At 39.6% G+C, this 12,428-nt stretch overlaps 1 protein-coding gene across 12 annotated transcripts in view; it reads right to left on the bottom strand.

Annotated features, from left to right (window-relative positions):
* peli3 (pellino E3 ubiquitin protein ligase family member 3) overlaps positions 1 to 12,428 on the bottom strand; it is a 43,059-nt gene that overhangs the window by 29,040 nt on the left and 1,591 nt on the right. For 3 of the 12 annotated variants that reach the window (XM_019348794.2, XM_019348798.2, XM_019348800.2), the window contains exon 2: positions 9,537 to 9,635. The exons of 2 other annotated variants lie outside the window; for them this stretch is intronic. Coding sequence is in view for 2 of the 10 variants with exons in the window: in XM_013267363.3 (XP_013122817.1) it covers positions 9,318 to 9,322 (5 nt within the window). In the remaining 8 variants the exon portion in view is untranslated. Of the gene's footprint in view, positions 1 to 9,317; positions 9,472 to 9,536; positions 9,792 to 12,428 lie in introns of those variants that run through there. 7 more of the 12 variants (XM_025899885.1, XM_025899887.1, XM_025899888.1 and 4 more) reach the window with 5 other exon arrangements.

Below are 12,428 nucleotides of genomic sequence, written 5' to 3'. Positions count from 1 at the left end.
AATTTTTATATTTAGATATTTTTATTCTCATGTTTACACAACGATGTGACCGTTTCAGGAGATGATAAAATATTTGTTAACACCCCGATAGCTCGCTGAAGAACTCGAGTTTCTTCTCCCCCCTCCATGCTGTCAGACACTTGAAAGTGACCCGCGCGTGCTTCTCAGCCAATCACAGCGGTACAGACACCCAGCCTTCCGTTTCCATTAAACTCCTTCCGTTTCCACTATACTCTTTCATTCACATACATTATTCTCTTGCATACATATATTTTCTTCAGACATGTATGCATTCTCTTCTTACATACATATATTATTTGTGAGATTAAATGCATATTGAATGCATGTAAATGAGAGCAAAATGTAGGAATGCATAAATGAAAATGCATGTATGTTAGAGTGAGAATTTGTAAATATGTACATTAAAATACATGTATAAGAGAGCACAATATTGCAATGTGTGTGTTAAATATGTGTAAACATGAGAATAAAAATATCTAAATATAAAAATTAAAATAAAACTATGTGAGAGTGAAAGAATGAATTTTGGCTTGTACGGCCCCTCATAGCTTTCCAAACGATGTGCACGCCATTCCAAAAAATGAAAGGAAAGCAAGTTTTTCACTAACTCCCCTTCATGGCTAGGCTGGTATAACATTAGCTAAAAGCACAAAGCTTTCATTTTATATAATAACTGTTATACTGAAACTCAGGTTTATGCTTAGTTAGTGACTGCAGCAGCTACATCAGCATGTGGATCAGCATGTACAGGGGCAGCTGCTATGTGCTGGTAATGTTACTGCTCCACACTTCCAACAGAGCAGCAACATTAACAGTAAGGAGCTACAATCCTAAAAATAGTACATGAGCATGAATTTCCTCATTTTGTGGCAGCAGACATGTTTCGATAAGCAAGTTGTAACTCCGCCCACATTAGCCTGTTAAACTGTTACAGTACCTTTCCTTACTACATGACTGATGCAAGTATGTAACAGTCTGTTATCATGCAGGAGAAAGAAAGGAAAAAGTTGCAACAAATCGTTTCTCAGATTTTATTCATTTATATTTGTTTACCGTTGATTTAAAGTAAATCTCCAAAAGTTGAATCTGTTCATCTGGACGTAGCGTTTTGTGGGAGAAACGTTTCGTCACTCATCCAAGTGACTTCTTCAGTCTCAGCTGACTGCAGGTTTCCCCAAACCTTATAAACAGTACATTTGCATAATGACTGAAACCAGCCCACTGAAGGAACAATGGGCTGTGAGGTCAGTTCCTTAATCTTAATTATGCAAATTCCCATGACCATTGATCAACAACCACTGACCAAAACCCAGATGAACAGATTCAACTTTTGGAGATTTACTTTCCTGGATGATTGAGAATGCATCAAGAAGATTTAAAGAAAAGATTTGATAATGATTAATATTAGATAACAGGGTCCTGATGCTTGTCTCAATTAACATACAGCAAAAACTAAAAACTCAAATTTAAAAAAAACCCACCTCACCCAGTAAAAATCCAGCTGGGTCGAGGGTCTACAAAGGATCGAAACTCTGTCTCATGGGTGTTTTAGTTTTACATTTGTATTTAAAATGTAGGACTTCACAACCACTGGAATTCAATTCAGTTTTATTAATATAGTGTCAAATAACAGAAGGCACTTTATATTGTAAGATGAAGACTCTACAATAATATAGAGACAAGTTTCCTTTGACTTTTCCTTTGTTAAAATCCAAGAAGTAAAAGACAAGATGTCAAAAATGAGCCTCTGGCATTAGAACGCAGCTCCTGACAACATAGACGTCCACAAAGACGGGACACATGCCAATGACATCTGATTTTTGTGTGCTGGACATTTTAAATATGTATTCCATGACTCCGCTCTCTCCTACCTGAGATATCTTTACCACATTATGCACTGGCATCCAGATATAAAATGTGCTGTGAGAAAAACAAATATGTTTGTTGTAAAATTTTGCAACTCTGTTTCCTGCTGAATACACAGAAACTTCCACAGATGTTTCCATGTAATAATCCCGAGAATTAGACATATTATTTACATTATTGCTTTTAAGCAAAGCAGAATGCTGGGAACCTCAGGTAGGATTAATTTCAGCATTATAATATAGTAATACTATCCAAATGTTAAAACATCAGTCAGTATTATATGATTATTATTAGGTTATTACAATTCAAACTCACAGACATTACCTTCTTATTTCTAGCAGGTTATCGTGCTGTTACCACAGTAGTAAACCTGTATTACTAACTGGTTTTGCCTCATGGGGATGTCTTTATCACCACATTACTGCCCACACTTCTGGGGTAGAAGTGTGGGTAGCATTTTGTGCTTCATTACTGAAGCACAAAATGCTTTAATTTGATGCATGTGACTCTTCTGGTCCTCCATACAAATCCATAAAAAAATGAAAATAACGTAGGAAATGAATGAAAGCATACTATAAGAAGAAGGTGATCAGAAAGAGAGAAACAATGTAGAAAATAGAGGAAGAGGAGGTTTAAACGACAGGGAGAGGTGAAGCAGGGAGAATTGCAAGATTAGAAAGAAAAGACACAAGAAACCTTAAATTACTTTCTCTGGATGAAGAAGAGATGAGGATGCTTGTGTGTGTTTGATTATATGTGTCAGCAAGTGCATGTGTACAAGTGTCAGGATGATGAATTACCTGTTCTAAGCCACACATTTTCTAATAAACCCACAGTCACATCCTGTGTGTGCAGACAGAGGGAATGCAGCTCTGAGCACAGTCGATACACTTGCTAAGCTACTGTAGCCAGAAGTACTTAGTTACAGAAATACTTAGTTACAATAGTTTGACTGTTAAGCTTGCAACACTTTAGTCAGAAGGCTTATTGACATAGTTATGAAGGTGTGTAAGTAAATACTGATTTTACGGATTTGTATAATATATAATTTGTAATAATTTCATTGTTGAAAAATATCCGAAAATTGTGAATACTTCATGAATTCCTCCTTCTCCCATGGGAGATGGGGGAGAGTAACTATTAAAGTGAATAATTAATAGACAAAAATATTTGTTGAACATGTGGAGACCTAAAATATTTTGTTTTTTTGTTTGTAGCATTTCCAGATTTGGTTTTAGTGCTTCTACTCTGACATGTGATTTGGGCCACACTACATTTTTCAGGTGTAAAGTACAACATTATGAGATATGGGAAAGCATATTTTGTAAGACAATAATTTCTATAAACTTTTTCACTTATTAGGCAAATATTCGGTTAATTCAACTGTGAAAAATTGACCAAATGTTTCCTTTCGTTTTTGTCTTTATTATCACTGAATATAGATTAAGTTGCTTCTACAAATATGCAACATCGAGATGACAATTTTGGCTTTAGGGAAATTTTGAGGTCATTTTTTTACTTTATTTAAATGTCATAAATGATTAAGAAAAAGAGGCAGGGCATGTTTGTCTGTGGAAGAGAAAGAAGAAGGACCAAGAGACAGAAAAGAAAAAGCCAAATTTGTCTCTTCTACAAACAAATGAACAGAGAGCTAAATATATTCCACTGACGAATGAACTCTGCATTGAAACATGGCTTCAGGACAAAACTGTCTCACTAGTTCTGTTCTTCAATCTATTTAAATAAAGATGTTCTACTTCTGTTCTTGCACGAATTCTTAGTCACTCTGATTGAGATTAATAAATGTATTATTTTCCCCATAAATCCAGTTTAGTTGTCAAAATAAGAGCAGATATATTTGTAAACATGCAACTTTATTAAACATCAATTCAGACATGGACGTTTTCGTTTTTTCAAAGCAGGGCAGAGAGCCACAGAGCATGTCTACAGTGCATTATGTAAGACTTTATTATGTACAAATCCTACAAGCCAGTGTTATGAACGATTACCCTCCCCCGGTAACAAAGTCAGCCTCTGATCTCTGCATGTGTCCACGTGTCTTTCTGCTTGCACTGGGTATTAATATTTATCTTTAGCTTGTTGAACTATTATAAAATGCACTTATCAAGGTCAGGATGTCATGCTATTACAGTTTTTTCCAAATTCTTCACATCAGACGTGAGTGCCGCTATTATGGGATGATCTCATCTCAGTTTTTTCATTGTAGTCTCTTTAATATTTACATTTTCTAAAAGCCAAAGTATTTTAAGAGGGTGTTGATATGCAAGTATTACCAAAGAAAGGACATGATCTATTTTGAAGTATCATATCATTTCAGTTCACAGAAACTCTTTTTAAAGAGTTTTGAAATTTGATCCTGTTTTGGTGAGAGAATACATTCAACTCACCAACACTCAGCAAAGGTTCACAAATAAAAGGGAAGGCTAAGAAATGACAGCAATAGTCTCCGATCACCTACAAAACCACTCCCTTTTTGAGGATGTCTTCTTATTGCTTCTCCTGTGCACCTGTTGTCACACATTTATGCAAAACAAGGTAAAAATACGAATTATAAACCCCTGTGAACCTAACTACACAGAACTGAACTGACTATCTCACCTATAGCCACGATCTTTGGGTAGTGAATGAAAGAATGAGACAAATAGAACAAACAGTAACAGACTGAATTAAAGTCCATTACTGTTCTTATTGTCTTAGAGTAACCACATAATTTCATTACAGATTAATAAAGCATTCTGATTCTGATGAATCTAGTGTTCATTTCTGGTCCTCTCTTTCTTGCAATTTTTATAATCACTTAAACAAATCTTTACCTTTGAAGATTTGTTCTTCAAAGGTAAGGACTGCTCTGTAGTGTAATATTCTACGGTCCTTAGTGGACTGGGTGGCAATCAGAGGTGGGGGACCTGTGCTCCGATCCCTGGCTTCCAAAACTGGCTTGTTGTAAATGGAATACCGCCTCACTGGTGAGGAAGGAGGCTGACCTGGTGCATGAGGTTGGCAGATACCAACTAGATATAGCTGGGCTCACGCCAAGAGGCTCTGGAACCAGTTTCCTGGAGAGTGTTTGGACTCCACCCTGGAGTTTCCCAGATGGGAGGCAGTGGTGCAAATGTATCCCCCTGGTTCGCTGCCTGTGCGTTGGAGTTTTCCTCAGGCCCCAGGTCCTGACTATCGTTTGTACCTAAGCGCCAAATGACAGTTCAGAATCCCTGGATGAGGTGCTGGAGAGTGCTCCACACAGAGACTCTATTGGGGACTTCAATGCTCTCACACTGATGTGGTTAAACAACTGCACACTGGCATGACCCCTGGGGCGGGTGAGATTCACCCTCAGTTCCTGAAGGCTCTGGATGATGTAGGGCTGTCAGGTCTGACAGGTCTTTGGGTGGGTTTGAGGGTTTGGGGTGCCTCTGGATTTGAAAACTGGGTTGTTGACTCCCATGTTTAAGTAGGGGGACCAGAAGGGGTGCTCCAACTATAGGGGGATCACACTCCTCAGCCTCCCTGGGAAAAACTCTATCACAGAGTACTTGAGAGAAGAGTCAGTCCATTAGTCAGGAGGAATAATGCCACTTTTTCCTGGTCGTGGAACACTGGGCCAGCTCTTTGTCTTCTTGAGGATATTCAAGGGTTGTACTAATGTACTAATGTATTTTCTGGACTTGGAGAAGACATTCGACCAAGTCCCTCTGGGTATTCTGTGGAGGGAGTTTCAGGAGTTAGGGGAGTTTGGCCAGTTGTTATGGGCCATTCAAGCTGTACAACTGTAGCAAGAGCTTGATTCATAATGCTGGCAGTAAGTCAAACACCTTTCTGGTGGCTGGCCTTTGCCACTGATTCTCTTCATAGTTTTTATGGATAGGATATCTAGGCGTAGCTAAGTCGGGGAGGGTCTCCTCTTTGGTGATGACGTGGTTCTGTTGGTGTCATCAACTGGTGACCCCTGTAGCAGTTTGCAGCCTACTGTGAAGCGGCGAGAATGAGAACTACCACTTTGAAGTCCTAGACCATGGGTGTCAAACTCCAGTCCTCGAGGGCTCCTGAAACTTTTAAATGTGTCCCTGCTGCAACACACCTGAATAAAATTAGTAGGTCATTAGCAAGAACTGACTGCATGCTGAGGTGGCAACTCCTAACCTCAAGTAAATTTAAATAAATCTAAGTTTTTGAAAAAATGTAATTGTAAAAGTACTTTTATTGCACCGTGTTCATTCAGTCATGACCTGCTGTAACATGAATCAAATGGCTGAATTGTCACCTCAGCATGGAGTCAAGTTCTATAGAGTCTTGCTAATGACCTACTAACACAGGTGTGTTGCAGCAGGGACACAAGCAAAGGTTTCAGGACGCCGGCCCTCGAGGACTGGAGTTCGACACCTGTGCCCTAGACTGTGGTTCTCAGCTGGAAAAGGGTGGAGTGCCGCATGTCGCGGATACAGGCAGCATATATGAATTTTCTTTGAAGAGTGTCTGGCCTCGCCCGGGTGAGCAGCTCAGTCATTAAAGATGGACTCAGAGTAGAGATACTGCTCCTACACATCAAAAGGAGGCAGCTGAGGTGGTTCGGGCATCTGACTAGTATTCCAGGCATCTCGTACTGGTGAGGAGGCTCGAGGCCAGGCCTTCCTGAGAGATTAAATTTCTTGGCTGGCTTAGGTACATCTCTGTGTCCCCAACAGGTGGCTGGGGTGAGGGAAGCCTGGGCTTCTCTGCTCTGACTGCTGTCCTAACTACCTGAACCTGGATAAGCAGCACAAAATGGATGGATGTAAATATTCATCCATTCACCAATCAATCATTCAATTCTGATTGATTGATTGTTTGTTTGTTTTTTCAGGTCAGGTATCGGATCAATGCATATACTGCTAAAATTATGTTGTTGTAATTATGCATCTTGCAAAGCAAACTAAAGTATAATATTTTGGGTTATTTAAATGTTACATAAAAATACCAGGCAGCTTAATACAGTTTAATGCAGGCTCAACTGGTTAGTCTGGTGCAGAGCAGACTGATGCTTGTGTCACTGTAAGGTTACATCAAGGATAGCAGACATCAATACATTTAAGATGATTAGATTTACTCACTTAATTGCACCTTTCATGCTAGTTTTATATGATAGCTCATATTGTATATACTTATATCTGGTGGAATTCATTTAGTTACAAAAATCCACAAAGAACTAAAAATCCTAGAGCAGCAGCAGGACAAGTCAGCTAATCACAGCCTAAACATAAAGAAGACTCAGCTGGAGTGCAAAATACAAATTATTATGTGACTTATGGAAAGTGACAAAATCACTTCATATCACTATATCCACTGCACCGCTTACACATGACCTTAAGGGTCCTCCACATTCCATATCTATAACCCCTGCCTGTTACCCATCTTTCTGCAAAGGTAGTAGTTAAAAAAGCATACTCAGATAATAATCAATGCTAAAAGCGAATATTAAATTACACTTGCAGAAAGCAAATATCAGCAGTCCCATAAATGCCTCCTCAAGCTTTAGACACCTCTGCTGCAGGCAGGCAAGCACACAGGTCCTCTCCTCTCACAAACAGCTGAAGTAGTCAACGTACGTAATACTGAACAACACTTTAGGAGGAATTTTGAGGGGCCAAGCTCCCGTTTCAACAATACTAAAGCATTAAAAGGTTATTTTTTAATTGGGTATGGTTTGTGGCTCACCTGCAGAGGAGGGGTGGAGCTGTGGGTTTAGGATGTGGTGTCAGGAAGGCTGGTCGCCACAGCCAGCAAGCACAACCTAACCATGCCTTCTCTACTCGAGTAGGACACTGGGACCCGACGAGAGCTGTGTGGTGTGTGCTGAGCAGCAGGAAGCAGCTAAAAAGCTGTGCAAGCAGTGGAAAACCTCATGAAGAAACGCACTTTTCTTGTAACGATGTGTGCTACTGGTCCTTTATGATTATAGCAGCTTAACTATTAGTAATTTTCAACAGTCACGTTAGCTGTTTTTAATCATTGACATAGAAACTAGCAGGCAGTCGTTAGATTAAAAAACCCCAAAAAGCAATAATTACTGTTGGGCTGAATGGGCTGAATGGGATACGGAGCTGTGGACTGGATTACAGACGCCTGGAGAACCAGGTGGGTTGCTGGCTGTGCAGAGCAGCAGAGAAACTGTAGCTGAACTGAGATTATTTTTGTAGCAAGCTGTGAGGTCAGCTTTAAAATGCAGGCCGCCACTGGTTCAAAAAAGCTGTTTTTTATGCCTTCTTCATTTTAGCATAGCTGAAATCACACTTATCCAAAGTTAATTTTTAACACTTCCATAATTCTCTTCCTATACAATAATTTAATTATTTAAATTTGTTAGGTATTGTACTGTTGTACCCTTTATTAGTTGGTTCTGAAATATATTGTGTCTTCAGCATACAAAAAGAGCTAAATAATCTGCAAAGTGAATAAAACCTCTAAACTTAAATACCTATTTTGTTAAATCTAGCTTATCGTTAGCAAAATAAGTTGACAATTATCATTTACTTTTTCAAGGAATTGCTTCTTCTCCATTCAGAGTTGTTGAAGGATGGGGTCCAAATTTTCATGTGATATTGAAAAATGTTTTTGAGTATTTTATTCTAGTATTACGACAACTCTAAAAGTGAGAGTGTTGTTTTGTATTATTTTAATCACTACAAAACTGCTTCATATGCATTAGTGCAGCAGTGATGTTGGTGACAGTAATGTTTGCTTTGAAATAGTTTGGCTTCCGTCTGTAGCCACTAGCAGCCAAACCACAGCCTCACCAGCACTGAGAATACACAGACGTGTGTTTTTGTGTACGGTTACTTCGCATCACGTCACAGATTACTAATTACTAATTATTGTTGAATCGTGAATATCATCGCAGAACTGTTACTTTTAACGCTCTGAGGCTTACTGAAGTGCCATCCCACCAAATCCTCCTCCGCCTGCACACACTCTGGAAACGTCTAGAAGCTGGAAGTGTCACATGGAACTGTTAATGCACCACAAAGGCTTGATTTGTGATACAAGATGATTCAAATATGGCTTCTTTCTCCTCTTCTTATCCTTCTGTGTGCGCGGATTGCAGCGAATTGCGTTTTTTCCGGGCCATGTTTTTGTGTGCACGGAGGACGTGTAGTAATCTGAGCAGATGTGATCACACAAACAGGCTACACAGAGAAAAATAAGACATTTACGTAGAATCCAGCGAAATGCAAACGCAAGCGTTTGTACACAGGTGATTCCTCCCTCACGAACAACATAAGCTACATACTGCGAGCACACACCCTCCATGCAGAAGCACGCATATCTGTGTACTACATGTACACAGCAGCGACGTAAAGGTAGCCGATATAACAACCAAACCAAATCCGTTCTTCATCACTCACATTAGTCTGACATCACATAAATCTCTTTACCTCATAAAGACTCACGTCAGCCTTGAATAGGCGATAAAGTCAACAATCCACGAATTAAAAGGCGACTTCGATTCCCATCACCTCTCCAGAGGAGGAATAAAGCACACAACAGGCCGGCTTGCGTCTCCTGACATTTGATGTTTTGTAGAGGAAGCTGCTGTAAGAAGAAGGCTGTAAGAAAGACAGGTGATGGGAAAATGGGGATAAACAGGCCCGTACCCGCGGATGTTTGCCAGCAGAGGTCCAGGACGGCTCGGATCTGTGTGGAATTCCTCCTGTTGATGGGAATATTTGCGGGGGCTTCAGTCGCCGCACGGCCTGGGAAGCGTAAAGAGGTGTGATGGAGAAGAACAGGAAGCGCAGAGCATCACAAGCAATATCATCTCTCTTCCGTTCATCTTACGCCAGAATCGATTCTCCCACATATAACGGCAGACAGTCCGATGTCACCTCTCTCTCTCTCTCTCTCTCTCCTCAGTTCAGTTCAAAAGTGCCACAGCCAGTTTGTTAAAACAACAAATCATAAATCATAATAGAATAAAATAATAAAAGAAAAGTAATAAAAAAAACAATAAAATAACACAAAGATTAATACACGGCTCAATTCATTATGTGCTTCAATAGTCATTTCAGGTCATTCACTGTGTCTCCTGTTTCTCATTTTGCAATGTCACTTAATGTTAAACGTAGCTGTTCCTTCACTGAATGATTTCCGTTTCTGGAGGCTATTAAAGTATGAAATGTATATAGATGTTCATTGGTGATTGTTTGTCCAGGAAATCTAGTATTATTTTTGCTTTACTTGCGTGATTTATTGAATAAAAAACGTTCAAGTCCATTTGATACAAAAGGTTCTATTACAGAATTCTATAATGTGATATATGTGGCAAAATATGATACCATTAAATAAATGCATTGGGGAAACCATTAGCTGTTAAAAATGGAGACAACCCGATGCAACTACTTATGCCCATGCAACCATGTAAAATAACAAAATAAAGCTTGCTTATGACCTCACTGAATTGAATGCAAGTTCAATGCAAAGACACTAAAACCATTAACAAAGAAGCTTTGCAATTTTATACTTTATTCATCTGCATATAATCAAGTTCTGGAAAAAAATAAAAGGTTTCATATTCAAAAATGCATGAATTATTTATAGTGTCTCTCTGACCTAAAATCAGAGGAACTGGACAATATGATTGTAAAATTGGCACTGAGAGGTTGGATGGACTTACAACCAAGTTCTAAAACATATAAAAAAAAAGAACTTCTGCTAAGCAGGAAACAAAATAATCCTCATCTAAAGATTATAGGCTGATTATAAACTCAGGCTGTATCACAACAAGACTGAAAAAAAAGCTTGTGTTAAATGCTGGGTGCAAAACAATCCATGTTTTTAAGAGGAAGAGTGCCCCTCATTTGCCATGAGGGGATGATGCTGGTCTGTGCACTGGTGTCCAGCTTGAATATTATCTTTAAATTTTCGCATCCAAGTTCTCTGTCTGCACGTGCACCATCCTCATCTTCAGTTACAGTAACAGTATCCACAAACAGTTCTGAGTCCTCATGTATTTCTTTGATGGAATGCACTTCTCTATGACCTGATTCACGTGAAACTTCGTTTTACAGGCTTTTGCAAAATGATTTGACTTTTTGTATTTCAGACAGTCTTCCTCTGGTCTCTGGTCTTCCTCTGGTCTCTGGTCTTCCTCTGTGGGGCATTCTGCTTGTGTACTGTGATGTCCCCCACATGCCTTAACTGGTGTTTTTAACCCTTCGTGTATCAGCGCGCCCTACTGTGCCTTTTCTTCCATGTTTATGTTGTATTGAGTGGACCTCGTGGCTGTTGCTAGCCATAGCCTTTAGCTGCACCTGAGCTCACTCATGGGAGCGGGCTATGTCGATTGCTGTTTCTAAAGTTAGGTCTTCTCCTTAGCTGGGCAGCTTTTCCCTCACTATTGGGGAGCAAGTTCCAAATTCAATACAGTCCCTGACCATTTGGTCACTATTTTTATAGTTACAGTCTTTCACATGTAGCTTCAGCTCTGTAACAAAGTGCTGAATTGACTCATTGGGGAATTACAAACAAAGTTACCATTTACCACTTTTCTGTACCACTGAAAAGTTCCTTTATTTTATTGCAACATTCTAAATGGCACCATTTTGTTTAAGTTGCTGCTGCAGTGACACTTGAATTCATCACTTTTTGTTGGCTAATTTTGTAATTTTGTAATAGAGGCTGACAGAGGTGCAGGAGCAAGTGAGCCTGGCCTGCACTGAACAGCCGCTTTGGGCGGGTGCAGAAGCTAATTGAAGAGGTGGATACACATTGAAACTGCACATACCAAATGCTCCAACGTTTTTATGACCTCAGATAACCTGTAGGAGCACCTTTGGCAGGCCTACACACTGACATTAGCCCACTCTCATCGGAACAGTGTGAAATTATTGCACATGTCTAAAAGCGCTGCCCCATTTAATGCTGCTGGAGGATGAGGAAATGGGAATTATCCTAATTTCAGAGACCACAGCAATGGCTGAAAGTCTGAAGAGATGTCCTGCAGATAGGACGTGAAATGTCACTGTGGACGCGATAGTGGAGGTCCAAATGTACCCGAGTGAACCAAACACGGGAAAACTGGAGAATCCTCAAGAGTGTTGGGATGATTGTGAAAGCTAGACTATCCATTCACTTACACACTGGAACCCAAAGCAAAATCAAATATACATTATATAGATATAAAAATACAGTGTAAATATCTTATTTGAATGATTACTGGAGAGAAAGGGAGAGACAGACACTGGTGGGGGAGCTCCATTCACTCCTATCAGCAGAGAGAGAGCAGCACACTGGGCTGTAAAATCAACCACCTCTGCTTTCAAGGAGAAAATAAAACAGGCAGCTCAGCTCTGACTCCGTCTGTGCTCTCATTTTTTTCTGCTTTCAACAGAAGATGTTATTTGTAGCATTAATTGGCGTCATCCTCACTGTAATCTGTTACTCATATACTGTGCCGCCATAAAAAATATATTTATATTAAAGAAAAAAGCTAGAAAAACACATTAATTAATTACAGGTGGTCTATTTCTTAGTAACTTTCATGACAG

This window comes from Oreochromis niloticus, linkage group LG3 (genome assembly GCF_001858045.2).
Source record: "Oreochromis niloticus isolate F11D_XX linkage group LG3, O_niloticus_UMD_NMBU, whole genome shotgun sequence".
In the NCBI taxonomy this organism is placed as follows: Eukaryota; Metazoa; Chordata; class Actinopteri; order Cichliformes; family Cichlidae; genus Oreochromis; species Oreochromis niloticus.
Note: the sequence above shows the minus strand (reverse complement) of the source record. Positions and strands in the feature narration are given on the sequence as shown.